Raw genomic sequence first — 27781 nt, 5'->3', positions numbered from 1 at the left:
TTAGCGTAGAGGTTCGCTCGGACATTGCGCTGTGTTTTGTTGCGTGGGCGAGAATTGAGACGGGATATGTAAAGGAAAAGGAATAGAGTCAATCTCCAAAATGTCACTCGGTCGGCGGGAACCTGGAATGGGCGGCCGAGGGGAGAGTTGACCATGGCGATGGCGGGTCAACCTGATTCCCACAATCCAAGCAGACATGATACCGAGACCTCACGACGGGCGTCAACAGGCACTAAACCATTGCCTTTCTGCCGGGGGTAACCAGAATGCAGACGCGTTTCATTTCGCTTGACAAGCGGCCCGTTGTGGGATTCCTGTGCCCAATTGAGGCCAGAAACATCCATTGCTCACAGAGGCCAGACTCTTGTTCAAACACCTTTGCCCAATGGCAACATCTTGCGCACCTCTATCACTAGCCTAACAATTGCTTCTCCTGGCTTCATTCTTCACACAGCATATGACGCAAGCTACCTGCGTCTTGATGCCATGTTCACACAATACACATCACACTATGAATTGGTTGCCTGACATTGACGTTTAAGTCGTGATGCTTGGCCTATCCAGTTGCACAGTAGCAGTTGCACCATCTAGCCAGTTTTAGTCGCATCGAAACCTGTGATTCGTCACAGATAAGCAGCATCAGTCGCAACGTGTATTCCTGAGACATTTCCATTCGTTATCGAAACATTAGCTTCTAGGGTCTAGAATATGGATTGCGTTCATCAAGCAGTCAGTTTCATCAACTCCCTTGCTCACTATGATGCGACCCCTCATGCTAACTTAGCAGCTGGATCTCTCAACAAAGTCAACTCCACTGCCTTGTGTTTAGCCTCGCTTTGAGGGGAAGGCCATGTTCTCCACAGGATCACAAAACGCATCTTACCTTGTGAATAATAATCCTTTGCCGAGGGCTATCGTTGCTGGAAACCATCCGTCTTGTGATTCCTCACCCATTCAATGTGAGGAGGTTAAAGATGTGGCTCGTTTGGTGGCATCTCGACCCCAGACTGTGGCTTGTGAATCTCCAATGCAACCCGAGCAAGAGACGAGAGAGGGCCGTTTCAACATTTGGATGCGACATGTGATAATGGTATTCATAGTCGTTAAGCACAGGGTATAATAACTCGAACAAAATGATGGCTTGCGCTATTGTTTAAGCTTTGGGTCGAATCAACCCAGCTTATGCAGATATCCCTGCGCGATCAGCCGTTCGACGTCTCCCTGACGTACGTAGAATTGACTGTTCTTGGTCAATGTAATCGCGCTTCAGTCACGGTCAGTCAGAATTCTATCACCCAAGAGGCATCAGTATGGCACTCACCCATACTCCGTCTGGATTTCGCCAGCATCTTTGAGTACCCGAACGTCGATGAACAGATCCCGTGGTGGCTCTAGGCTACCTGTGAGATCGATATCCGTCCATTGGCCCTTGTATGCTGCCAGTAGATCGCTATACTGTCTGACATAGTCCTCCTCTTGCGGACTCAGACTGCTGGTCGGGGCATCGCTGGGCCCAGGACCTCCTGATGTAGAGTGGCTAGCGCCGTCTCGCACTTGTTGGCCAGAGAGGTCAACAACGTCTGCTCCATTCCACACCAGCTCTTCCAGCTTATCTGTCCGTGTCCGATGATATGCAAGTAGACATCGCTTATTCCTTCGCATCGAGAGGTGGTTCACGAGCAACGTGCAGGCGACGGCCTGATCAGCGCTGGGATCGAATGAGCCTTGGAACGGCTCTAGTAGTTCGGCCACATCCTTGTCGAGATCCCTCACTTCTCGTGTTACGGCCCGAACGATCTCGGCTTGGTATGGGGGAAGATGTGTTAGGTTCTGGGTTCGCTTGGCATGTTGGACCTGGATTCAATGTTAGCGACTTGAATAACCAACATGTGATAGAGATGATTGTACCAGCTTGTTGCCCAGGTCTCCGTACATGGTGCAGTTAACAACACAAACAAAGTACGTACGTAGAACCTGCTTGAGGGTTCACCAAAGGGAAATTTGGACAAGGGATGGGCTTTGCCTATATCTCGAGGGATGGCATTCTCATCATGATGCAGCAAAGATTTGGCGTCGCGTAATGCAGGTGACCGCGCCTGGTGGGTTCCATTCGTCGCGCGTCCGTGGATTCGACTAAGGTACCCCGCCAAAATACGGTCTACAGCGATAGAATCTGATACTTACAAAAATTACCCCTCCTTCAGCGTCATTGCTTGTGAAGAGCTGGCGGGGCTGGCTGTGAGAACCTTGATGTTGGAATGGTACGATGTTAAGATGGTCGCTACACACGGAGACTTGGGACTCAGGAAATCATTGACGATCAATGGTGTTTTTTATTTTATTTCATCGTCTCTGGTCGGTACGAGGGGTAGGATTCATGACTACTTCCCCCTTCATGTGGCTCATCAAATACCGTCCGTCATAAATCCTCGCCGTCGTGCTCATCACATTCATGTCGACTCAGCTACGCGCGACTTTTTACAGCTTCTGCATGGCAGCAACGTCGGTGGACTGGACGTAGTCCTCGAGCTCCTGGATCTCCTCCTCAAGGTCGCCAATAGAGACCTTCTCGTCCTCGACAACGAGGTTAATCTGGAGCTTGCTGACACCGAAACCAACGGGGACGAGCTTGGAGGCACCCCAGGTAAGACCATCCTTCTCAATGGCACGGACACCAGCCTCAAGAGCCTTCATGTCGGTCTCGTCATCTGAAAATTGTTAGCAAATTTTTCACAGCCCCGGACATGAAAGTTCTTACCCCAAGGCTTGACGTCAAGAGTGACGACGGACTTGGCGATGGTCTTGGGCTTGGCCTCCTTCTTCTTCTTGTACTCGGCAAGGCGCTCCTCGCGGACGCGGGCAGCCTCCTCGTCCTCCTCCTCGTCGCTGCCGAACAGGTCGACATCGTCGTCATCACCACCCTCAGCCTTCTCAGGGGCCTCAGCGGGGTTGATGGTCACCTCGGCGGTCTCAGGGCCGTAGGTGCTGTAGGGAGCAGCGGCATCACCGGGGAGAGTGGCGAACTCGCTCTCGTAGCTGGCGATGTGCTTGTACCATCGGGCAGCGTGGGGGTACTTCTCGGCGTCAGGGGCAGAGGAGAGAGCCTTGAAGACGGCGACATCAGCCTGAGAGGCGCTCTGGCTATTGGCAATGTCAGTACATCGTTCACCCTGGCTTTAGGCAGAAATATCGGGTGTGTAAAAAACGACTCAGAGATGCACAAGTGCTTGTTGCTTCGTCAATCGGCGGGTCTTGAGTCCGCCTCCGAAACACGGACCAATTTGTCTCATCATAGAGGTATCGAATGGAAAGGGAAGAAGTGCTTTGGGGGGGAGAGCGGGATCTGAACGCATACGTACCCGACAATGTAGGAGCGGGTGCTCAACCAGTTGTTGAGCACTGATCAGCTGTCAGTGACTGAGGAGCGAGAAAGCTGGGCGCTAATGAAGCCAGATAGAGACATACCGGTAGCTCCAGCATCGGTAAGGAGATCGGTAAAGCCCATTTTGAAGAATGATGAAGAGTTTGGAAAGGGAGAGGAAAGAGGTCGGGTATTTGTAGAGCTGGGGGAGATTGCGAGGAAGAAAATGGGTTGTCTGGTCGATGTCCAAGGTGGGGTTTATGAGATTTTTCACCCAAACCAAATTGCTTGTAATGGGGCAGGGGCGAGTGGCATCAGTTGCTGAGGGGAACGTGGCGGCAGGTGGCGGCGGTGAAGGAGAAACGTCGGGCCGGTAGTGACAGCCCCTCTGCGCCACAGGTTGGCAGGGGTGGCCTAAGCTGAGCTCCATTGTGCTCGACGACGTAAGAGCTCCTGCAGCCTTGCCAACCAAGAGGCTCCCGCGACTTCAAGCTTCACACTTCCACCTCTCGACTTCTTCTCCTTCAACATCTCCCTAACTCATCCCCTTTTAGATCGCAAAGTCATCAACCATGCCAATTGCGCCGATCATCACATTCAAGGCCGGCCAGTGCGAGGTCGATGTATGTCCTACGCCATCGTTGAATGTGACTTGTGACACGCGCTGACTTGCCTCAACTGTAGACCTCGACCAAGCCTTTCAAGGTGAAGCCGCAACCCGAGCCAGGTTATATCTATCTATACTCCGAGGATGGTTAGCGCATGATGTGCCGTTTGCCCTTGCGATATGGCTGATAGTCGATATAGATCTCGTGCACTTCTGCTGGCGGAAGCGGAGCGACCCGCTGGACCAGCCCGAGCTTGATCTAATTATGGTGCCTACCGATGGTAGCTTCGTTCCCTACGAGTATACCACGACCCCTCAGCCTACATCCAAGACCGACGGCCGCATATTCGTTCTCAAGTTCTCTTCTTCCTCTCAGCGATACCTCTTCTGGCTGCAGTCGAAGCCCCAGAGCCGGAACGGCGATCCCAGCTACTTCAGCCCCCGGGATCGCAAGATTGGTGACATTGTTCACCGTTTGCTGCAGGGCGACGAGGTCGATGTGACCAGAGAGCTTGCGGCTGTCCGCAACAACGACGATCGACCCGATGACGGAGACGAGACCATGGAGGACGTCGAGGGCCACCGTGACCCTCATGACCACCGTGGAAGCGGCAGCGGTGGTGCTGGCCCCGATGCCACCGGAGGAGATGTCCGAGAGGAGGGCGAGGGCTCGCGAGAAGGAGGAGCTGACGGTGCGAGAGCGTAGGTGATTCCCTTTGCATGGTCAAACAGGACGGCGCGCGCGATATGGGACTTGATTTGTATATCACTGGTCTGGGACAGCGGGTCAAACAGTGTAAAACTAGATTTCCTGGCGGTGATGAGAAGAATTGGGAACTAGTGCCCACGCGCTGGATCTGAGGTGTTGACCCGAACCGTGACAGCGCTGACGTCGTTTCAGGGCCTCTTCGTCAGCCCCTGATGCTGCTGCCGCCGTGAGGAACTTTCTGGAGTCTCTCCGAGGCCAGTCCGGACTTGCTGGAGGACAGCAGCAACGTGGAGGTGATAAGGCGTACCCATACCTCAACCACCTACTGCCGACCTCGATCACAGTGCCAATGATCGACTCAGCCACCGAGGAGTTTGCCGATACCCTGATCAGTTTCCTCCCGCCTACCGTCGTCGTCCTCGCAAGCGGCTCATCGGATGTTGATGGAAAGTCGGACCCTTCAGCGGCTGCTGTGGAGGCGGCCAAGGCTTCCCTCTCGCTGGACGATAAGCGCAGCCTATTGAAGAAGGTTCTTCGAAGTCCACAGTTCAACCAAGCCCTGGCAAGTCTGACCATGGCTATTCGAGATGGAGGACTGCCAAGCATCGCAGATGCTCTTGGAGTGAAGGTCCAGGATGGCGGATATCTGCGTGGAAGTGGAATGCCAATGGGCGGAGGCCAGGCTGTCGAGGCCTTTGTTGAGGGTGTCAAGAAGACAGTCGAGGAGGAGAAGAAGTAAAGAGCTATGAGGAACATTTATGTACAGGGTGAATACACCCTGCTATGCTTCACGACTTGATGTTGATGGAAAAGCATATAGACAACGTTCGGTGTTGACAGAGCTAGCGGCGCAATCGTGATGACTTATGGTGCTCTTCAACGCTAGACAATGAAATAGCATCAAATCTCAGTTCTTTGCACATATACTATAAACTGCCTATTAGAGAGCATCGTATTCTACCTTGAACGTCGGCTCATAAGATGAACTCGCTTTCCAGCTGAGGTGGGCCATTCCAACTTATGCATGCCCAGGGCAGTGGACATGAAGCGGCCCCACGTTCACACTGACGTACTCGCGCTCAGGTTGTACCTGCTTTAGCTCATCAACACTCGCCTCAATTTCTCAGCGCGCCTCCGTTTCAACCCCATATTCCACGCCCTTTACACTCGGCGCATTGTCAAAATGGAGGCCGTGTTCCCTACAGACCCTCGCGAATTCGATGGCGACGACCGCATATCGTTCTCCAAGCTCGACAACAAGTTTATCGCGGTTCACGACGATGGCAACGAATACGAATTCGACGCTGATCAGAAGCGATGGATCCTGACGGACGACGAGCCATTGGAGCCCGAACCTTTTGATACACATGAACTCCTTGGGGGACACGCATCGCAAGGACCTCAAGATGAAGGCTCAAGGAAACGCAAGAATGGGTCGGGCCCGGGTTCAGAGGTAAGCCTCTACTTCCTTCGATCGCAACACCATTGCGCGACACTCTCGGAGTCACTTCTCGATCAAGACCTCAGCAGGCTGACCTTTATGCATTAGACTACAGAGACACCCAAGCCTACACGGCCAAACAAGAAGCAAAAGGCACCCCCACAGCCCAGACAGAATACTGCAGTCTATGTCACCGGTCTCCCTGCCGACACAACAGTTGAAGAAGTACACGAGCTCTTCTCCCGGAAGGGGGGCGTCATAGCCGAGGAAATCGACAGCGGTGCACCACGCATCAAGCTCTATACCGACCCGGATGGCAACTTTAAGGGCGACGCCTTGATCGTCTTCTTCAAGCCCCAGAGTGTCGAGATGGCTATCATGCTTCTTGACGACACAGACTTCAGAATCAACCCGAGTGGCACGCGTGAGGGCAGGATAAGGGTCCAGGCTGCAGATTCGAGCTACAAGAAGGTCAAGTATGACCAGGATGGCGCTGCCTCTGGGGATAAGAGCAACGGAGGTGCGGAGCGGAAGCCTCAGAAGAACGATCGTGACAGGCAAAAGATCATCAAGAAGACGCAGAAACTGGACGCGAAGCTGGCCGACTGGGATGACGATATCCCGTACGCGGGGCAGCCTGAGGCGACGACAAAATGGGACAAATTGGTGATCCTACGGCACATGTTCACTCTGGAGGAGCTCGAGGAGGATCCAGCAGCCCTTTTGGAAATCAAGGAGGACATCAGAGAAGAATGCGCCAAGCTGGGCACAGTGACGAACGTGGTACTCTTTGACCAAGAGCCCGAAGGCATCGTCTCAGTCAAGTTTAAGGATGCAGACTCGGCGCTCGCATGCATCAAACTCATGCATGGGAGGAGTTTTGATGGACGGACAGTGGAGGCTTTTCTGGCATCAGGAAAGGAGAAATTCAAAAGGTCACAGCAGGATCAGAGCGTTGAAGACTCTGACTAGAGGCGCGTTCATGTTGAAGTTGGAGTCTTGATTGGAGTGTAAGATACCCAGAACCCAGAAGAGATAGGGACAACGTAGACAGTTCCGGCTGCATGATAGGCTTTCATCCGTTTTTCCTTTCCTTGACTCTTATAATCTAGGTAGGGTCAGGTAGATTTCAGAGGTGTAGTCATTTCGATATCCTCGGCGACTGTATACCAGATGGCAGCCTCGATAACATTGCAGATTACTTGCAATTCTTCATCGTCTAGTTGGGAAGCTATATTAGCCGGTTACTGATTAACATGCTCAATCTACATCTCTCACCTCGTGGTGCATAGATCATGACAAAGTCAGGCGACACTGGGCTCTTGAGGAAGCGACTCCTCCACGCGAGGGGGTGTCTCTGGCCCCAGCCCTTGTCTAGCACCTCTTTTATATCATCCGGGTGAAGGCACATGTGCATCGAGTGATCTGAGTCGTGAACATGGCAGATCTCGCCCTGGCAGTTTGTCTGAAGCGGGTGTCTCGCAAAGAGGGCTAGGCCATGCTTCTCAAGGCACGATCTCTCGGTGCCAAATTTCTTGGGGATGCGGCTCGCCAGCTTCTCCATGGACCTGCGGACGGCACGGTAGCACCCTCGGGACCCGTGTTGGTCGAGCTGCCTCTGCGGCGCGATGCCTGCGACGATGGGTCGCGGCCCTGCGCGGTACGGGAGGTGATATCGATTGAGGATTCCAGATGTTGGGAGCCGTGTTGGGTCCGGTGCTGGCGGGACAAAGGGGTCATTGAGAGACCATAGGCGGAACCATGTTATACGGATGTAACCGGCGAAGGTCGAAGGCGTACCGCCGGGACCCAGGTTTAGGAAGTTCTGGTAATCATTCTGAATGAGCAATACTAGAGGAACGAGACCAATAAGGAGCTCAGCGTGATAGGGTTCGAGGAAGTGGACGACAAGGAGGAGCGCAAGAGCGGACAAGAATATGGTAGGGCCGTCGAGGGTCACGGAGATGGGCTGTTGGCGGAGGACGCATGAGATGTTGAGCGCCTCGACCTCGACTTCGCCCTGGAGATCAGGAGGGCGCGAGGTGAGGGTCTCGGCCGACGTGATGGCGATGGACATGGCAGCGGCAGTACGAATTGACTATGGTGCCGTATTGTAGGGTATGTTTGGGTAGTAGGTCGTCGGCCACAATGCCACGATGAATCTTCTTTGTGGGCGACGCCCGTGTATGTGTGACGTGAAACCAATGGGAGAAGCCTAGACTCAAAGACTTGGGACATCCAAACCCCTTTCGACGTAGAGAACCAGGCGAGCAGGCAGGTTTTAATATTTCAGCGGCTTTCCTAAATTCTCACGAAAGGCGGGAAACTTGGAGCTGTGTGCAGGAACCAGAGGAGGGGATCGTCATCTGATGCCCGGCAGGATCCAACCACACCAAGCAGAGCAAGCCCTGACGCCGACAGCCCGAAGGAAGTGCAATTGGGCCTCCTGTGCGCCGTCACATCAGCCGCACAAGCTTTGCTCTACGCGGGGATCAGCACTTGAGGCCAGCAGCCAACAGAAGCTGCACCTGCAGGGCCGCCGTGTCTGGTTTCAAGCCCAGGCGCTTTGTTTCCCCCCGCGCGGGGTTGATTGGCGTTGAGCCATGACGTTGGGTTGAGGTTAACTGAGCTTCTAGAGAGCGGATCTCGAGGGATGACGACGCTGCATTGGGTCATAAGACGGCCTAGCTCAATGGAAGCGGGACGGGAGGAGATGGGACACCGCGGTGTAAGACGAGGTGAGTGCTACCCTGGACACAAGGTGAACTGGGTGGTCAGCATATCTAGGGGCGCCCAGTATGTCCTTAATTCGAACAGAAAGTGACGATCAGTAACAGGTGCTTAGTTGTTTAAGCTGGGCTGCCTGCAGGTGAAGAAGCTGTATCACTCGGTCTGTCGAACAAGAATAGGCAGCTATGGGTAGCACGTGAGGAGGAAATATCCTCATTCCTTCGTCCAGCATAACCGAAACCATATTCAAACCCAAATGCACATGCAACCCTACCCAAGCACTCCCCTCAACCCACCGTCTAGAGTTGTACAAGTCAATGCCGGGACTCTCGGTGACTGGCTGGTTGCGGATGCATGCTAATTACCGGAAGCCATGGAACAATGGCTGGCCGAAGTCGAGGCCAAGCTCGCCTGTTGCCCCGCAACCGCGTGGTCCCTAACAAAACAAAATAGCGAATGACGACGCATGCATGGGTCTGGGTGCTGCAGCAAAGAACTCTGTCTCGGCTAGGGTTGGAAAGGTCTCCTTTTTACCTCTCTGTTCCTTTTATGATTTCTCCTTCTGTATAGCCTTGACGATTCTTTTGACGACTGTTTAACACGCCTGCTTATACGTGAACACGTCCATTCCAGCGATCTGAACCCGACTCTAGACGTCGCTGGAACCTGAGAATCTGCCCAAATTGGGCCAAGGGAGCTTCACTTGCTGGTCAGTCCCGAGACATCGCATTCCACCAGCAATAACTGACCGATATAGGACATTATAGAACCAGCTCCCAGCATGGGTTTGCTATCAAATCCTCTGCGGCCTCGCGAGCCGAAGCTGCCGCTTTATAAGAAGATCAGCTCTCCGACCAAGGAACGATACTCGGACGACGACTACTCTACCGATGATGAGGATGATGAGCCTTACTCCCCAGGCAGCTCATCGCCGGGTTCCTCAAGACACACATCTGGGTCTGCCTCGAGCGGGCTTTTGATGCTGCCCAAGCACAAGAAGAAGCCACTACCTCTAAGCCGGAAGATCGCCCGAGTGTACCCATATCGACTACCCACAAAGGTCACACGGTACCTGCTGTGCTTCGTAATAGGCTTCATTATTGTCATGATCCTGACCCTGGTGCGAGCCAGCCAGGTGGAGAACTGGAAGGTCGCGAATGGCCAGGTAAAGAGTCGGCCACCGCCGCCTCCTGCCTGGGAGAAGTTCCCGTTTCTGGAGAGATATTATGGAGGACTAAAGAATTTGGTCACAATGGAGGAGATTAAGCCCGAGTGGCCCCACGTTAAGGACGAACCGTCCATGCTCGGAGAAGGCAACGAGTGGAACAACCAGAACGAGGTCAAGGGCAACAAGGATAGCGACGAGACCGACAAGGCAGCCACGAAGGAAATCGAGGAAGAGGCTGAAGGCAAGCCCAAGCCCAAGGAAGAGATCAAGGACGAAAAGAAGCCTGAAGAGGAGTCCAAGGCCAAGCGAGAGCTCCCCGAGAGCCACGGCTGGAACGGATACCCTGGACGAAGCGAAGAGACGGATATCCAAGAATGCTTCCTTGACGCTGACCGCACGGTCCGGGTTCCTCAGCTTCGGTACTACAACGGCCGCCCTCAAGGATTCCCCGAGCATGCTGTTGGATCCTACGAAGTGCTGGATCTGCCCGAGAACATCTGCTTCGACCGTTATGGCCGCTACGGACCCTACGGCTATGGCTATTCCTCGAGGAACGGCGGTCTGAGTGTCGGAGAACATGGCCAGAAGGAGGGCTCAGATGCCGTCTGGGACAAGACTCCCAAGGTGGACTACCGACAGGTCGACTGGGCTGAGGTCCAGCGTCGCTGCTTCAAGGCCAACCAGGCCCGTTTCAAGGCCCTTCCTCCCAAGACTCTTACCCCTCATGGCTTCTTCATCCACGAACCCAAGGCGCCAGCGCCATCTCCTTCTCTTGCGCGTCGCGGCGTGGAGGAGGAAAAGACCAAGACAGAAAAGGAGGCCGCTACCCCTGAACCCTCGGCTTCCAAGAGTGAGAAGCCTAAGACTGAGGAGGTCAAGTCTGAAGGCTCCAAGTCCACACAGGCCGTGCCTACCGAGTCCAAGGCTATCGAGTCTAAAGCTGCCGAGTCCAAGGTTGCCGAGTCCAAGGCTGCTGAGCCCACACCTGTGGTATCCAAGACTGCGGAACCAAAGACTCAAGAGTCCAAGGCCGAAGAAACCCACGAGACCAAGACTGAGAAGTCTAACTCTGCCAGCACCGAGCAGGCTAAGGCACCTCAGGTTAAAAAGGCACGCACTGCTGTCGTTGTACGCTGCTGGGATGAGTACCACTGGCGTGAGGATGATATTGCCAACATTCGATCCCTCATCACCGAGCTGGCCGTGACATCTGGCGGTCGTTATGACATCCACTTGCTTGTTCAGATCAAGAACGAGGCTGCTCACCCTGTTTGGGCTGACCAAGACACCTACCGGGAGCGAATCGAGGAGGCCATCCCTGAGGAATTCAGGGGCCTAGTGACCCTCTGGTCAGAGACTCAGATGCTGGCTCTGTACCAGGGCATCTATGACCACTTCACTCGCGGCCCTGATCTGCCCGTTCACGGCGTGTACCGTGGCCTCTCAATGGCAATGCAGTACTTTGCCTACATGCATCCCGAGTACGACTACTTTTGGCAGTGGGAGATGGATGTGCGTTACACTGGCCACTACTACGACCTCTTCAGCAAGCTCGAGAACTGGGCTAGAGACCAGCCTCGCAAGGGTCTTTGGGAGCGCAACTCTCGCTTCTACTTCCCCAGCGTTCACGGCAGCTGGGAGGACTTCTCTCAGATGGCTCGTGTCCAGAGCCAGATGGGTGTTGTTGGTGCTGACAATGTCTGGAAGAAGGTGCCTGGCCTCGATCTCGATGGCAAGTCTCCTGATGCCGACACCAAGGGTGATCGCACCGTCTGGGGTCCTCTTCGTTCCAATGATGACAATGACTGGTTTGAGCCTGGCAACGACCCTGTCGCACCCACATCCTACGAGAAGGACCACTACCAATGGGGTGTTGGCGAGGAGGCTGATTACATCGCACTCAACCCTATCTTCAACCCTGACGGCACTTCTTGGGGTCTCAAGGACGACATCACGGGCTTCAACCGCACTGAAGGCCTGCCGCCTCGCCGTGCCAACATCATCACCACTTCACGCATGTCTCGCAGACTACTGACGACCATGCACAAGATGACAGCCTTTAAGAAGCAGTTTGCCTTCCCAGAGATGTGGCCCGCCACCGTTGCTCTCCACCATGGCTACAAGGCCGTCTCAGCGCCTCACCCTGTCTTTGTTGACCGGTCCTGGCCAACGGCGTACATGGCGCAGGTCTACAACAACGGCCGCGATGGCTCTAGTGGTGGTTCGCGGACGAGCATCTTTGGAGACAGGGAGCACAACATGCATGGACTCTCGTGGTTCTACAACTCAGGCTTTGCGCCCAACCTGTACCGCCGATGGCTGGGCCTCCGGGTTAACAATGACGGAGGTGAGGAGTTTGAGGCGACTGAAGATAAGAGCAAGAAGGGTAAGGGCGTGGGCAACATGCGCGGCGGCGAGGGAAGAATGTGTCTTCCACCCATGCTGCTGCATCCTGTCAAGGAGGTTGAGCTGCCTGTTGAAGCCCCAAAGCCCGGCACCGACGGCCAAGAGGGCCAGTCTGACCCAGGTGCATAGAATTGTTTTTCTGTTTTTCTATTTGTTTTACTCTTGACATTTGTTCGGAGTTGCGCATGGCGTTAGGTTTGCTTGTCTGGTCGTCTTGTCTACGGGTTCATGTCTTGCCATTGAGGAATGAGACGGAATGATAATTAATGACCTGGATGATGCCTTGGATCTTTCAGATGGTGTAGTGTATACATACATATCACATATATATATGGGATTAGACTGGTTAAACTTGATGGTTACACATTGAATCATGGCACGACTCTTGGTGATTCGTTCAGCTTGTGAGGAATGATTAAAAGTCGCCGTCTTCAGACATAAATTTTGTACACTTATTATCACACAGAGCATATTCCCGACCGCTCGTTCGTGTAGCATCCCATCCAGTTTCCCAAGGCTCTTTCGTCTCCTAGTTTTTGCGCCGGTACGGTCCTCGCAAATCGCGGGTACTAAATCAATGTGCGTTCTCAAAACCCCCCATCTATACCACACGCTTGACCTCGAAGAAACGTCGCAGCCACCAGACCTGGAACAGGGACTCGCCAATGACAACGCCAATGACAAACATGTTCCACCACTTGACTCGGCTGTTGGTGCTCTCGGCGGTGTTTCGGTGGGTGCGCTCGCGGATGATGATGTACTGCTGCTCGTCCTTGACCTGGGCGAGGAGGTCGGAGAGCTTGCGAACTGGAAGATTGTGTGAGCTGGAACTTTAGAGTGCACTGTTTTCGGATACTAACCTTCGCGGTCGAGGGGGTCGGCGGGGAGATCAGACTCGCTCACGTAGACGATGCCGTGGACGTTGAACGACACCTCCTTGGTGTTGGCGCCCCAGTTCTCGTTGCCGAAGCAGTAGACGTACTTGCCGTCGTGCTTGGCGGTGAAGGAGTAGTCGCCGTTGGAGACGCTCTTCTCGTTGGCCTCGTACTGGCCGGCGGGGTTGTTGATCTATCCATCCATCGTCAGATCACTTGTTCTCTGTGTCTTCTTCTCCCATGTGGACACGTACCCAAAAGTCAATGTCGAGGTTGCCTGCGCTGCCAAACTCGCGGTCGCCGACCTGGAAGGTGACGGTCATGGTGTCATCCTTGTGGAGGGTCTCGTGGAAGCACTCGCGGCCGTGGGCGGGAAGGACGATGTTGTGAGCGGTAGCGGCCTGGAAGATGGCGGCGGCGAGGAGGGCCCTCGCGGCTGTGAAGAAGTGCATGATGACTGTGTTTTTGGTGATAAAAGCCCGAAGGAGTGAAGGGTCGTCGGTGAGAGAAGGTCAAGGGAGTGTCGTGGTTGCCTGCGGGAGGATCGTGATCCGGGCGATTACACTGTCAAGGTCATCTATCAAGTTTCCCCTTGTTGGAGCTACAACACATGGAGTCGCGAATTGACACCTTTCCGCAGCGGCCAGCACCAGCCTCGGTTGTGGCTGGTGCACTCCCCCTTCTCAGCCACGATCAAACAACTTTGCTGTCCTCTAAAACAGCAAAGCCAATCCCGAGGTGGTCCAGCCTAAAAGGGGGAAAGTGGGCTCGTGTGGATCTTTCACTCTCTGTGTGTGTGGCTTGGGAGGCGAGGGCGGGATTGTGTTTGTCGATTATCTGTCCTTGCGAACACCTCAGAAAGGGATGAGATGGCGGGACTGATAAGCCAGGGGCGGGTCACGATTGCGCGGCATCTGGAGTGTGGCCTTGAGTCGAGCATGGTAGGATATTAGACGAGATGTGATATTATGGTGAATTGGAAATAGTATCAGTGTATCTACTTACTTCTACTCAGTCTTGTTTCTCTCTGCTCTTCTTTTCTTCTCTTCGTATCAGAGCAAAAGTCCTGACTGTGGCGGTGCACACACATGTACTGCTGTCTGTCGTACCCCTCCAGTCTGTCTCAGCTCCCCTCTCCCCCTGAACGGCCCTTGGAATCCACTGCGAGTAGCTTACGGTCAGGGCAGGCTAGTACCTGCTGCTCGCCAGGCTCCAGAATTCCGTGCCCCCGCGAGCCAGTAACCTGCCCTCCGCCAGCACGGTCCTCAGTGGCCCCCAGTGGCCCCAGCCCCAGCAGCAGCCCAAGGCCGCAAAAAAAGCCCAAAAGAGCCACAGCCCAGCCATTCGATCAACGGATCTATCTCCCCCTCTGTTCCGTTCTGTCCTGTTCTCTCTCTCTCTGAGCACGTCGACTTCTTACACCGACAAGTCCCCAAACCACACGACAGCCGCCGCACCCCATCGTCGCCGTCGGTTTTTTTTTTCCTGCACCACCACCCAAACGGACCGCCCCACGATCCAGTAAGTTCAGTTCAGAGTCATTTTCCATCAGGCTGCGGCCGTATCCTGCCCTCGCTGCCGTCTCGAGCTTTCCCGTTTACCCCCGCTGGCGATGGCCTCATGGTTGGGCTCTTCTCTTGTTGCGCTGCTGCTCCGTGTTCGCCGTCGTCGCCGTTCAATCACGCCCGCCTGGCTCTCAGCTGTCCCCCGTTGATCCGCCTCGTGGCCACTTGAGCATGAGCACCTGCACAGCGCAGCGCAGTACACCTGGCATCAGCCGGCGAATACGGCAGCCTGGAACGAGATGTGCCTGGTGGCCCAAGGGAATCTAGGATGACAGTCTGGAGATGCTGATGGCGAGCACCATGATCGCTGCCTCGACCATCATCATCTTAGGTGTCCTTTCGCGACACTCGCCCATAAAGCAAACCTGTCCCGCCTCCTCCTGCATCATCAACTCCAACAATCAAATCAATCAATCACCAGCCTCCTCCTCCCTTGTCTGCCATCCCTCCCACTTCTGTCTCAGCCTGTCTTGTCTTGCCTCTTCCATTTATCTAGCCTTGTCCCCCTTTGCCCCTCGCCACGTCCTCCTTCCTCAACAAACCGTCTTCCGACCCCGCTGACCTTACGCCTCTCCTCTCAGATCCCTCTACTCTATAGCAATTCATACAGGCGTCCAAGCCTCAAACCGCAAACATGGGTCTCGCCTTTTCGAAGCTGTTCGACCGACTGTGGGGGAAGAAGGAGATGCGAATTCTGATGGTCGGTCTTGATGCTGCCGGTAAAACCACCATCCTGTACAAGCTCAAGCTCGGTGAAATCGTCACCACCATTCCCACCATCGGTATGCTCTGCCCCCGCCCGCCCGCTTGCGATCGCGCTAGAACGCTGACACGTTGTCTTTTTCCACTCCAGGCTTCAACGTCGAGACCGTAGAGTACAAGAACATCCAGTTCACCGTGTGGGATGTCGGTGGTCAGGACAAGATCCGACCTCTGTGGAGGCACTACTTCCAGAACACTCAGGGTATCATCTTCGTCGTCGACTCCAACGATCGCGACCGTATCGTTGAGGCCCGAGAGGAGCTTCAGCGCATGCTCAACGAGGACGAGCTCCGAGATGCCATTCTCCTTGTCTTTGCCAACAAGCAGGATCTTCCCGTACGTCACGACCCCACCTTGACCCCGTCTCTCCATTTTCTCCCCCTCATCCATCCATGTAACCGCGGTAACTTTGAACTGACGTGATGCCTACGATAGAATGCCATGAACGCCGCCGAGATCACAGACAAGCTTGGCCTCCACAGCCTGCGACAACGCGCCTGGGTAAGTACATGACGGTCGTCTTCCGATGTCGACTGCCCGGTCTCGAGAGGCCGGGCAAAATCTCGCCATACCAGGTCACATGCTAATCAGGCTTCACCACCCAACAGTACATCCAGTCCACCTGTGCTACCTCCGGTGATGGTCTCTACGAGGGTCTCGAGTGGCTCGCCAACACGCTCCGAAAGGCTGGCCACCAGTAGAAAGACTGACGAGAAGTCTCCTTGAACAAAACCCGCCTTCTCCCTCCAGCTCTCTGCCACATACTCTCACATGGCTCTTTTCTCGACTTTGATTATTCGAGGTTTCGGTTGTAATTTGCAAAGTTATCGGTCAACCAATCGAAGATTATCCTTGAACCAAACAAGTCGCGTCTCAGTCTTGACGTTTTCTGTTAAAGCAACCTCTTTTCCGCGTTCCCTCATTCTCAATCTCTCAATTGGTGCTTCCTCGTGAGCCTCGCCTCGCCTCGCCTTTCCGGTCCGGTCAATCAATTCCTGCTTGCAAGAGTCGTCATCTCCGCCAGCTCAGCTCACCCCGAGGAACACAGAACGTACTTTCTTTTTTTCTTCTCTTGGAGGAAAAGTCGGGTGATGATGGGAGGCGTCTTTTGGGGAATCCCGGGATATTTGTACAGTCGTCAATTCGGGTGTCGTTTGCTCTTTGAAAAGAATGCATCCTCACAGATCTTACACCACACGCACGATACCTAGTCTCACACTGTGGCGCACTGGTTTCTTTCATTCATCTTTGTGTGTCTTTTTTTTTTCACGGCATGAGGGAGCATGGCCACGACTGGAACCCGAGTAACGAGAAACGCATGAATTAGGAGCTAATGCGAGACTGGACTGTTCTCGTAGAGATGTCTGTTTTCTTCTAAAGATGCCATGTTTGAAAGGAATGTGTAGATGTGCTTGGTGATTGAACGTAGAGAATGTATTTTTCGTCCATGATAATTTGAAAGAGCATGTTCATGATGAGTGTCCTCTCCAAGATTGGGTTAGTGGGAGTATGCAGTCCTACATGATTACTTGCCGAGGTCAGCTAAAGATCTTGGCGAGGGATTCGTCACTAGGTTTTAGGACTTGTGAAAGATAAGGGGAAAACATGGGTGATATTGTCTGTCAGTTGTCAATGTCAGACAGGTAGCGGACTGTTCGCCAACTATCAAGCAACTGGCACACTGGAGGATAGTGAGGGATAACTCTCCAGAGTACCACTCAAAAGTCACACCCCTCACTGCAAGACTGTGGAGAGAGAGAGAGAGAGACAACGAGATGAGTGTGGAGTCTGCCGTTGGTGGGTGCGTGCATTCATCATGATGTGACCTGCAAGGCCTCACGGAACGGGAATGTGGTGCTGCCATTCAGGCCTCAACACGCCATCATGGTGGCGGGATATTCCACCTGGTCACAATACGGGCAACAGTGCGCATGACATTCGACGAGCATTTCTTTGACGTGTTTTTGAATTGGGTATCAAACTTGGTATTCTACATTTGGATCCATGTTATCATGATATCCTGACTATCTTTTTTTTTCTCTTGCCGTTATTTACAGTGGGAGACTATGCTATCCTATTGTACAAAAATACTACATGTGATTAAATAGACGTGCAACACATAAACTCGTTAACCAATAAACTCCAAAGTCCTGGACAAAGTCCCTCAAGTAGTGGCAGCAGGGGCGGCTTCTTCCTTGGGCTTGACATCAATCTCCAGACCCTCCTTGTCGTCACGGATCTTGACTTCAGCAGTCTCGCCCATCTTGAGTTGGCCCTTGATGATCTGGTCCGCCAGGTGATTGCCAATCTCGTTTGTGATGAGCCGGTTCAAAGGACGAGCGCCATACTTGGGATCGTAGCCGCGCTCTGCGAGCCAGTCTCTGACCTCGTTCGGCACAGAGAGAACGATACGTCGGTCGTCGAGGCGCTGCTGGAGCTCCTTTATGCGAATATCGACAATGTCGCGGATCGCGTTGAGGGCGAGGCGCTTGAAGATGATGAACGAGTCGATACGGTTGAGGAACTCGGGCGGGTACGCTGAGCCGACAACGTCCATCACGGCCTTGCGGACTGAAGGGTCAATATCTCCATCGGCTGTCTCCTTGTAGGGGTGGAGGTGATTCTGGCCGACGAGAATGTCGGCTCCCAGGTTAGATGTAAGGACGATGATGGTGTTCTTGAAGTCGACCTTGTGGCCCTGAGCGTCGGTGAGATAGCCTTCGTCGAGGACCTGGAGCAACAGGGCGGAAATATCGCGATGAGCCTTCTCAAACTCATCAAACAACAGGACGGCGTATGGCTTGCGACGGACGGCCTCGGTTAGCTGGCCAGCGTCTTCGTAGCCGACGTAGCCAGACGGGGCACCGATAAGTCGGGAGATGGTGTGCTTCTCCTGGAATTCCGACATATCGAACCGGACCACCGCCGACTCTGTTGAGAAGAGGAAGGCGGCGAGCTTCTTGCAAAGCTCCGTCTTGCCGACACCAGTAGGTCCGAGGAAGAAGAATGACGCCAGGGGTCGGTTCTCGCCACTCAGACCAGCTCTCTGCAGACGAACTGCATTGGAGACGGCCTTGATGGCCTCGTCCTGGCCCTTGACGGTTTCCCTAAGGGTGTCTTCCATGTGGACCAGCTTTTCGATATGTCCAGATGTCAGCTTCGATACTGGAATGCCGGTTATGCGAGACACGACATTGGCAATGTCGTCCGAGGTGACAGAGTCGTGGATGAGGGTGTCTTCAGCCTTGGACTCCTTCGACTCTCCCTCCTTAGGGAGCTTCTGCTCGAGACTAGGGATGACACCAAACCTGAGCTCCGAGGCACGGCCGAAGTTGTTTTCTCGTTGCGCCTGCTCAAGCTCAAACCTGGCCTTGTCGAGATCCTCCTGGACCTTCTTGACCGATTCGATCTCAGCCCTCTCCTTCTCCCAGCGGCTGTTCAGCACCGAGATCTCTTCATTGTACTTGGCGAGGTCCTTCTCCAGCTTCTCCCTGCGCTCCTTGCTCGCCACGTCTGATTCCTTCCTGAGACTTTCGAGCTCGATCTGGATGGTCATGATCTTGTGGTCGAGACGCATGATGTCTTCGGGCTTGGACTCGTGCTGAAGTTTGAGGTGGCTAGCAGCCTCGTCCATAAGATCGATGGCCTTATCTGGGAGGAATCTGTCGGTGATATATCGGTTCGATAGAGTCGCGGCAGCCACCAAGGCACCGTCTGTGATTCGGACACCATGGTGGACCTCGTACTTGTCCTTGATACCTCGAAGGATGCTGATGGTATCTTCAACCGAAGGCTCGCTGACAATGATGGGTTGGAATCGTCGAGCCAGTGCAACATCCTTTTCGATCTGGCGATATTCGTTGAGAGTCGTGGCACCGCAGCACTGAAGCTCGCCACGAGCCAGGGCGGGCTTCAAAAGGTTGGAAGCGTCGATGGAGCCTTCAGCCTTACCGAGACCGAGGAGAGTATGGAGTTCATCAATGAACAGGATGACTTCGCCCTCGGCCTGTTCAACCTCTGATAGAACCTTCTTCAACCTCTCTTCAAAGTCACCTCGGAACTTGGCGCCGGCAATGAGTGAGCCAAGGTCGAGACTGATGACCCGCTTGTTCTTGACGCTCTCGGGGACATCACCGCGAACAATTCGAAGGGCGAGTCCCTCGAGGATGGCCGTCTTTCCGGTTCCAGCATTGCCAATGAGAACCGGATTGTTCTTGGTTCGCCGCGACAGGATCTGAATCGTCCGTTGGATCTCGGCATCTCTTCCAATCACGGGATCAAGCTTGCCGTCCTTGGCCCGAGCAGTCAGGTCGATACCGAACTGCTCCAGCGCGGGCTTCTCCTCCTCGCCGCCCATGTTCATCCGGTGAGTACCACCAGGAGGGTGCGGCCGGCCATTGGCGTACGAACGGATGGCCAGGCTAGGGATCAATCGCAGAGGAGTTGGGCGAAGAGGTTGAGTTGCGAGTACTCGTGTAAGTGGTCGGATGGATCGGGTCCGCGCACCAGCAGCAGCCAGGCGCTGGGTGGAAGTGATCAATTGTCTGCGAGCCTGCATCTTGTGCGCTCGATTACAAAGAAAAGAGCAGAAAAGAGCGATTGTGAAAAATCCAAAGCAGGATCAAAGATCCTATCTCGGGGGGGAAGCTCTCAATTATCTACTCGGCACAGAGCCTCAGCCAGCAGTCTCATGACGCCTGGAGCACTTTCTCGCATCTTCGGCCGCCGTCATCGGGGACCACTTTCTTGAGCTCTTATCTTATCAGCATCACGTGCAAGAAGCCCCATGTCCAACTCTCGGGTAGCACGTACCATTTCCCCATTCGGCTAGCGCCAGAGGGTTCACATTTTGCTTCCCACAAACTCGTTAGCGGCCTTCACACAGAATTCCAACATTTCGGGCGCATTCAACACCAAGTGTCTTCCTTTCCTTCACCACCCAACCCAAGTCACCCAGCCAGGAGAGTCACCATGTCGGCGAAGCCCACATCCAAGACGTTCGGGAAGACGACCCGGGAGGTTCCCGCTCCCTCGGAGAAGGCGAAGAAGTGGTACCCCGCTGACGACGATGCCGAGAACAAGAAGGTGAGTTTCTTCTGGCGGTGATGATGATGATGGCTCTTTGCGAGCAGCTGCACATTTTCCTTGAGGAGGCGCGTGGATTGGGGGTTTTGGGGAGGCGGATTGAGATCAGCTCGACCGTTGGCAATCTTGTCATGCCGGCGCAGAACGACCAGAGAGAAGCGACAGGGCTTGAAATATTTCAAGTCCCACGATATCGAACACACACACACACACACAACCAGCAACCCACGACCACACACCGATTGGCGACAAGCACACATTTCATAGCAGCCTCAAAACAGCAACCTTCAGCATCAGTCGCTAACAGGTGCAAATCATAGGTCCGCAAGGCCGTCCGATCGTGGACTCCTCGCAAGTCCCTCCAGCCCGGCACTGTCCTCATCCTCCTCGCTGGCCGCTTCCGTGGCAAGCGTGTCATCCTCCTGAAGTCCCTCGACCAGGGTGTCCTCCTCGTCACCGGCCCCTTCAAGATCAACGGTGTCCCCCTGCGACGAGTCAACTCCCGATACGTCATCGCCACCTCCTACAAGGTCGACATCTCCGGCCTCGACGAGAAGAAGATTGAGGAGATCTCCCAACCCAAGTACTTCACCGCCGAGAAGGCCAAGGAGAAGGCTGGTGAGGAGGCTTTCTTCAAGCAGGGAGAGAAGCCCCAGGTATGCAGGACTATTCGAGAAGAGAGATCAAAAACTGACACACGGGCTACAGAAGAAGGAGATCAACAGCAGCCGCGCCGCCGACCAGAAGGCCATCGACAAGGCTCTGATTGCCAACATCAAGAAGGTGGACCTGCTGGCCTCCTACCTCGCCAGCTCCTTCAGCTTGCGGAAGGGTGACAAGCCCCACGAGATGGCCTGGTAAATGCGTCCATCTTGTGCCGGGGCGGCGGGAGTACCGGGGTTGCGACACACGACGGGTTCTAGTAGAACGGGAAGGGTCTCCGAAATGGGCTGGTTTGGCCAATTGCATTTGGAAGTCGACGGCATCGGTCACATCTTGGCGTCTGTAATCAGGTTTTACAGTCAAAAAACAAACGAGCATACAAAAAATCTAGAGGCTTCCGGTGAGAGGCCAATGATGATGAATCCCACTTTGGATTTCCCGTCTACCGGGTGAAAAGGAACGAAAAAAATGCAACTCTGCTGCTTCTGTCTGATCTGAGCCAAGATTGAACATTTATCTGTCGTTGGTGGGATTTGGAGTTCAAGTTTCAAATTGTGTGCGTGGTGCGCCCTGGACATTCTAGAATGTTTATCAACTCTGCAACCAAGGGTGGACTTCTGGCTGTGGCCTGGCTGTCGACACAGCATGTTTTGTTCTTGCTTCTTCTATTCTACAGATTCTAGCCTCTACACGATCATGACTTGTTAATGTTCTCATATCTGTACACATCATGACTTGTGCTTCATGTGCTCGCCTTGTTTATCCACATTTACAGGTCGCGGTCCGCCCAACTCTCAATCATGCCCACAAGCGACGCATCGTAGTGCTTGATCGAGACCTTTCCAGACGCTTCGTCCAACGAGGTGTTGGCCTGAACAAAGACCTTGCGAGGCTGCTTGTTCTTGAGAACAGTGTCGCGGACCTTCTTGCCCCAGAATTCGGGGTCGACAGTCGTCATGTGGACGTAAAAGTCGGTACCGGTCTTGACATCAGCAGTAGACTTGTAGATGTGAAGCTTCTGGAGGTACTTCGCAACAGCTGAAAGAAACATATTAGCTTAACGTTCAGGGTAGGGTAAGCGAGAACTCACCATCTCGGCCGGCCGTGAGAATCTTGGAGCGGTCCAACTTGATAGTCAAATCCGAAAGGTCATCCTCCTTGTAGTCAAGCTTGCAGAAGTCGTCTTCGGCCTCAAGGAAGCACTTGAGGATGGAGAAGCGAGCTTGGCTGTGAGCCTGTCCCCATTTCTGGCTCTTGGGATCCCACATCTCGAGAGAGGCAAGTCCAGCCCGAGCCATGGAGAGGTATGAAGCATAAAGCACATCACCGGCCTCACCGTTGATGTCCTCGGAGCCATCTCCAAAGCCAAAAATCTTAAGGACGGGGAACTCGCAGCTCAGATGCATAGCGACAAGCTCAGCTCGGCACTCCTCGTATGACGCAGCAATGCTACCAAAGACGGAGCCCCAGGTCTGACCAGGCTTGTACCATGTCGTGATGGGCTTGTTGGTGACGGGGCTAACAGGAGGGTTCTCCTTGTCAAAGTTGAAGTTACCAGGAGATGTCTCCTGCAGGAGCTTGCCGCAACCGTGACCAGTCAGTTCGTGAAGGCCAACCTGGACCTCAAAAGAAGCGTCTCGCTGCTTCTTGTAGACCTCGAGGTCCTCGTCGCGAATGAAAGGAATCTTCTCATCGGGGGCCTTGGCACTCATGACGTTTCCGAGGGAAACGTTCTTGAAACCTTCAGTTTGTCGGATGTCATCGTAGTTAGGAATGTTGATGCCAGCAGGGATACCGGAGCCGGCAAAAGTCAGGACCTCAAGAGAGGTGAAGTCAGGGGACAGGAACTTGTCCTTCTCAAACTCGCTACCCCAGGGCAACAGAGGGATGAGTTGGGGGGCCTTGGACACAAGCTCGCCGAAGGCCCGAGTTCGCTCAAGGTTAACGATGGAGGCAAAACCCTCCCACTCGCCACGGATACCAGCAGGGTCTCGGTACGTCTCGATGAAACCGATGTTGGACTCGACCATGGGGCCCTTGTCCTTGATCCAGAACCGCTGGCTGTCCTTGAACTCCTTCAGAGAGCCGGACTCGAAGGACTTGTTGTAGGCAATATGCATGTTCTTCTGGGTATCGTTCTCGGCGTTCTCTACAGCTCCACTGATGAATGTGGCAATGCTCTTCATCTCGGCGGAATAGTCGCCGTAGACAAGCTTGATAGTCTTGCCCTTCAGAGGCCCGTCCTCGATGGTGAACTCGGTCTCCTTGCCGATATCACCACCCTCAGCAGGGACGTTCTTGACGGCCGAGGCAATCAGAATCTCAAAGTTGCCATCCTGGAGCTTTCGGAGTCGGTTGTTCTCCGGCAGGAGACCCTTGGCCTCCATCCAGTCCGAGACGGCCTTGATCTCGGCCTTGGTGATGTGAGGAGAGTCGGGATAGTAGGTTGTCATATGGCCATCATCGGGGTAGCCAAAGTGCATAATAGCGGGGTTGTCAGCGCTGAAGATGCCACCCTTTGTGGCCTCATAGAACTTGGAAGCCTCGGGGGAGGTGGCAGCCAGAGCAGCAACAGTCTTCTCGCTGCAGCGGGGGATGAACTTGGCGTCGCCAAAGCTCTTGTAGTTGCCATTGTTGCCGAGGAACATGGCAGCGTACTCGAGGAAGCGAGTGACCTCATCCTCCTCGACACCGGCCTGCTTGGCCAAGGCGTTCCAGTCGCCCTTGGCAGACTTGTGAAGAGCCAGAATCAGATCGTAGATGGGCTCAGACTCGGGAGAGATCTGGCGCAGGACGATCCTGGTGCCAGCAAAGGCGGCCCTAGAGGGGCGGTTAGCATTGAGGCGCCCACGTGATAGCTTGCGGCCAACTCGGGCAGGTTGAGTTTGGAGCTACCGCCAGCCAGAGATGACTTACTTGCTGATAAAGTGAGCATAGCGCTTCTGCTGGTCAGTCAGAGGCTCGAAGTGCTTCTCAATCTCAAGCCTGACGACCGAGGGCGGCTGGTCAGCGAGGTAGTGGGCCAGCTCGTGCGAGTTCATGACGACGACAGAGGCTGAAAAGGCTCGAAGGTTCTGACGTCCAAAGGAAGCTGTAACGTGAGGGAGGGGTCGTCGTATAGCGGCGATAGAAGGCTTCGATGCTGCGGATCTCAGGGAGGGCAATGGCAGTCTTCGAAGAATGAAAGACGGTGAGATGAAGCTGGGAGAAGGCATGCCGCTTGTACTCACGTCACGTCGGCCAATCGATCCTTTGTATCTAGGCAAACGCAGCTGCCAAACGTGTCCAGGCAAAACGCGGGGATCTTTGCGTGAGGCGGCAGCCAGTTGCCAACCAGGGCTAGCACCAACTGTAGCCAGGCGTGCCTTCCCCACCATGACACCTACTTAGGGCATCATGGACGGACGCCTGCACTGGTTGCGAGCTTCAACAAGGCAACAATACCCAATCAATCCAAAAGGCTGGGATGGTCCCGATAGGTTGTTTGAGTAGTCTTCAGCCTTGTGCAACTTGGGAGTTGAAAGTTGAAAAGATTGGATCAAAATCACTTGTATCGGGTGGCAGTCGCAGTCACATCCACATCCTGTGCGTCAACCCACATGCGTCACGCGGAATGTAGCATTCCAGAATTTCGAGGATAGAAATAATTCCCGGGTAATGCTATAATTTCACGTGAAGACTTGTTTTGCCTGATCATGACTCTCTGGATGCCAAGATAATGTGTATCATGACATAGTCCTAGTGGTGTAGTCTGAAGGGGTATATCTGTCGGGGACGACCTAGTCAAGTGGCCCTTGGATACAGGCATATCGTTCTTCTCACATTTTTCTATAACTGAAATCTCCCATGTACTATCGCAAACTCTTATTCAATAGTGCCTATTCTTTTGTACTCGCGTAGTGATAGTCTAGTCTTGCTCTAATATGTCCATATTAGTACGAAAATGATCCTTTTCCAGTATCACTACCAAGGTTAGTGAGGCGTCCATAAGAGTACCTTAACCTCGATCTAACTAAGACCTAATAACCGCTACATATTGCCTAATTATCATATTCGTTATCGGTATCATATAGCTTACCAAGGTCGTCTCCCTATCCTGAGCCGAGCGACATAGAACAGCAAGTCGCAGCTTGCGCGAGAAGTCTCGGGAGGAGATAGCAAACAAGTTCACAACCAATCAATGCGAGAATCTTGAGCATCCGCCATGTCTGCCCAAGTTCAAGTGCCCAATTTCGCGAGCTTCATGCCGGAGAGCCAAAAGAGCCGTTTATCTGGCGCTCAACGACCCCCACGGCAACGACACAAGCCAAGTTCAACCGCGAGCCGAACCGAGAATGTTCCCGATCTCTTTCCCGAGAGACCTTACCGTGAGATAACCCCACTGGCCAGTCCAGAGTCTTGCATGATGCTCTGGGCTGTGTCGTACTCTGCGGCATACACGGCGGTTTCGGACGAGATGAGATGCATACGGTATCATGTCATGGATGGCCAAATGTCGGCCAAGAGGCCTCGGGCGCTCAGCACAGCGGATGCTACCCTTGGAGGTCACATTACCCACGAGTCCTCGTAAAATTTGACTGGTTGACGCAGCGCAATTTGGAGACGCAGCTTCACCGCGTTGCCATGTGGGACATGCCAGGGACGGGTGTAGACGGAGAGACGGTCCGGGGCTCCATCGCCAGGGTTCGAGAAGGGTTGACAAAGCAGGTTTTGAGAGGTCGGCAGTCGAGTGAGGACTATACAGGAGCCGTCAAGTAATGAATAAAAGCAACACTGTGGGATGGATGGAAGAGGACTATGGTAGTGTTCGTCAAACAACACATGGAGAGATGCAATAGAATCGGAGACAGATTCAAGCGGTGTGGCGTTGATGAAACTCGAGATTCGGAGACCAGGGCTCTTTCCTGCTGCACGCAAGCAAGCAAGCACTTGCAAGATCAACGGCGCCGACCCGGTGTCGTCCACCGAGCCAGCGCTTCGGAATCTAGACATCCACCCGGGCGGGACGGTCTAGGGGGCGTGGTGAGAGGGTGGGAGGGCGACAGGTGGTTGTGGTTGGCCAGGTCGAGGTGGTGATTCCGGCCGGGGAAGCAAAATAGCTCCCCCTATTGAGCCGAGTCAAGCTGAGCCGGGTAAGCCTAGAAAGGGCCATGCCAAAGCGTACATGCCAGCAAGTTGTGCGTTGAAGGATGTGAAGTTGAATTTTGTGGTTGTGGTTGTGGTTGTGATTGTGTTGGTCACTCTGTGACAGGTATTTTTACAAAGGAATTTCCAATTGAAGCTTGATACCTGTGTCTTCAATTGCAAAAGCATCACGGCGAGCATCATGTCCATGTTAATAATCAAGTTTATAATCATGGATTGTTCCTTTTGATGAAGTCGGTTGGAATCTTCTGGCTGGGTGAGGCTTCCAGTAGCTTGTGGGGCAGCGCCAGGTCCACCACCACCTGACCTGCTCAAGTCTGCGACCCCCACGCGCCAGCTCCACACTCCAAGCTACCGCTTTTTCTCCCCTTGTGCCTCTTTTCTTTTCTTGGTTGGGTTGGGGGTGGAAGACAATGTGTCTGAGGAGACACCCTCTGCCTTGACGGAGCTCCTCCCTCACGGCAAACGGATCCTCAACTGCGGGTGCATGGTTGAATCAGAGCAGACTCGAGGGGTCCTTCGAGCTGAGTCTTCTGCGGGGAAGACAACGCCTGCCGCCCTCACGCGCCCTCCCCATGCAGATGCAAGCTTGTAAGACAAGCATGCAATAATCTGATCAGCCTTGTGTTGGCCGCTGCAACTACTGTGCTCCTGCTCCTGCTGCCGTTGCCGCGGCTCTCACCCTCATTCGAGCATCCTCTCGTCCAGATCATGACTGCCGCCTGAGACGACCTGATGGGCTGTGCTGGTGCCGCGCTGCGGAGGTACACTACCGACCGATCCCGTCTGCCCCAGTCTTTGACGACAAACATAGAAGTTTTACGGCGATGACCGCCCGGCGCCTCTTTCCAAAACGAGACGAGGGGACGCTTTGCCGTCGTGACCTGATCCCAGCATGAGCAATGACCGACTTTGCTCGTGCAGTGCCGGGCCAGATGCCGCAGCCATCTAGCTTCAAGCTGGTCCAAGTCCATGAGCCATTGAGGAAAATGGGATGAGACAGGCAAGGGGATAAACCTGGGGCAACATCCCAACGTCTTTGGGTCAAGAGACGGGAGGGATCTCGTTGACTCAAGTCGGGAGATTTGTCCCAGCCCCTTGGGCGCGGTGGCGATCATCGGCCATGGTCAAGGTGGTGTTTCGGTCAAGTTTGGTCATGAAATCCGGGGTTCGGTTCGTTCGGACTAGCAAACCTGCTGTGCGTGGGCATTGCGTACAGTATGAGCTCATCCATCCTGCCCGTAGAGTCGGGCCGGATGCGTAT

The 27781-nt window shown here is 54.0% G+C and overlaps 10 protein-coding genes and 1 pseudogene across 11 annotated transcripts, besides 1 other annotated feature; 5 read left to right on the top strand and 6 right to left on the bottom strand.

Moving 5' to 3' along the window:
• Window positions 1–1170: 1170 nt before the first annotated feature.
• On the bottom strand, window positions 1171–1935 carry NCS54_00084600 (DNA replication complex GINS protein PSF1; the record flags this gene model as incomplete). The annotated part of the gene is made up of 3 exons (XM_053146483.1): window positions 1171–1264; window positions 1322–1854; window positions 1909–1935. The coding sequence occupies 3 exons, from the start codon at window positions 1933–1935 to the stop codon at window positions 1171–1173; spliced, it is 654 nt and encodes a 217-aa protein (XP_053002458.1).
• Window positions 1936–2478: 543 nt separating this feature from the next.
• Window positions 2479–3505, bottom strand: NCS54_00084500 (Hypothetical protein; the record flags this gene model as incomplete). The annotated part of the gene is made up of 4 exons (XM_053146482.1): window positions 2479–2708; window positions 2759–3141; window positions 3360–3399; window positions 3466–3505. The coding sequence occupies 4 exons, from the start codon at window positions 3503–3505 to the stop codon at window positions 2479–2481; spliced, it is 693 nt and encodes a 230-aa protein (XP_053002457.1).
• Window positions 3506–3933: 428 nt separating this feature from the next.
• NCS54_00084400 (Pru domain-containing protein) lies at window positions 3934–5416 on the top strand (the record flags this gene model as incomplete). The annotated part of the gene is made up of 4 exons (XM_053146481.1): window positions 3934–3984; window positions 4046–4115; window positions 4169–4670; window positions 4870–5416. 4 exons carry the CDS (start codon window positions 3934–3936, stop codon window positions 5414–5416), a joined length of 1170 nt encoding a protein of 389 aa, XP_053002456.1.
• Window positions 5417–5860: 444 nt separating this feature from the next.
• Window positions 5861–7090, top strand: NCS54_00084300 (Hypothetical protein; the record flags this gene model as incomplete). The annotated part of the gene is made up of 2 exons (XM_053146480.1): window positions 5861–6130; window positions 6227–7090. The coding sequence occupies 2 exons, from the start codon at window positions 5861–5863 to the stop codon at window positions 7088–7090; spliced, it is 1134 nt and encodes a 377-aa protein (XP_053002455.1).
• Window positions 7091–7236: 146 nt separating this feature from the next.
• NCS54_00084200 (Hypothetical protein) lies at window positions 7237–8195 on the bottom strand (the record flags this gene model as incomplete). The annotated part of the gene is made up of 2 exons (XM_053146479.1): window positions 7237–7349; window positions 7397–8195. The coding sequence occupies 2 exons, from the start codon at window positions 8193–8195 to the stop codon at window positions 7237–7239; spliced, it is 912 nt and encodes a 303-aa protein (XP_053002454.1).
• Window positions 8196–9629: 1434 nt separating this feature from the next.
• NCS54_00084100 (Hypothetical protein) lies at window positions 9630–12551 on the top strand (the record flags this gene model as incomplete). Its single annotated transcript, XM_053146478.1, has 1 exon — window positions 9630–12551. The coding sequence occupies one exon, from the start codon at window positions 9630–9632 to the stop codon at window positions 12549–12551; it is 2922 nt and encodes a 973-aa protein (XP_053002453.1).
• A 472-nt stretch (window positions 12552–13023) lies between these two features.
• NCS54_00084000 (GOLD domain-containing protein) lies at window positions 13024–13749 on the bottom strand (the record flags this gene model as incomplete). The annotated part of the gene is made up of 3 exons (XM_053146477.1): window positions 13024–13229; window positions 13283–13490; window positions 13552–13749. 3 exons carry the CDS (start codon window positions 13747–13749, stop codon window positions 13024–13026), a joined length of 612 nt encoding a protein of 203 aa, XP_053002452.1.
• A 1747-nt stretch (window positions 13750–15496) lies between these two features.
• On the top strand, window positions 15497–16325 carry NCS54_00083900 (Hypothetical protein; the record flags this gene model as incomplete). Its single annotated transcript, XM_053146476.1, has 4 exons — window positions 15497–15644; window positions 15716–15960; window positions 16060–16125; window positions 16233–16325. The coding sequence occupies 4 exons, from the start codon at window positions 15497–15499 to the stop codon at window positions 16323–16325; spliced, it is 552 nt and encodes a 183-aa protein (XP_053002451.1).
• A 1463-nt stretch (window positions 16326–17788) lies between these two features.
• Window positions 17789–20182, bottom strand: NCS54_00083800 (Hypothetical protein; the record flags this gene model as incomplete). The annotated part of the gene is made up of 1 exon (XM_053146475.1): window positions 17789–20182. The coding sequence occupies one exon, from the start codon at window positions 20180–20182 to the stop codon at window positions 17789–17791; it is 2394 nt and encodes a 797-aa protein (XP_053002450.1).
• A 401-nt stretch (window positions 20183–20583) lies between these two features.
• NCS54_00083700 lies at window positions 20584–21570 on the top strand (annotated as a pseudogene). The gene is made up of 3 exons: window positions 20584–20709; window positions 21030–21365; window positions 21418–21570.
• Window positions 20584–21570: a sequence feature.
• Window positions 21571–22141: 571 nt separating this feature from the next.
• On the bottom strand, window positions 22142–24587 carry NCS54_00083600 (Dipeptidyl peptidase 3; the record flags this gene model as incomplete). The annotated part of the gene is made up of 3 exons (XM_053146474.1): window positions 22142–22410; window positions 22463–24192; window positions 24289–24587. 3 exons carry the CDS (start codon window positions 24585–24587, stop codon window positions 22142–22144), a joined length of 2298 nt encoding a protein of 765 aa, XP_053002449.1.
• Window positions 24588–27781: the final 3194 nt, after the last annotated feature.

Source organism: Fusarium falciforme, chromosome 1 (assembly GCF_026873545.1).
Source record: "Fusarium falciforme chromosome 1, complete sequence".
NCBI classification, from domain to species: Eukaryota; Fungi; Ascomycota; class Sordariomycetes; order Hypocreales; family Nectriaceae; genus Fusarium; species Fusarium falciforme.
The sequence above is the reverse complement of the archived record's forward strand: the minus strand, read 5'-3'. Positions and strand labels throughout refer to the sequence as shown.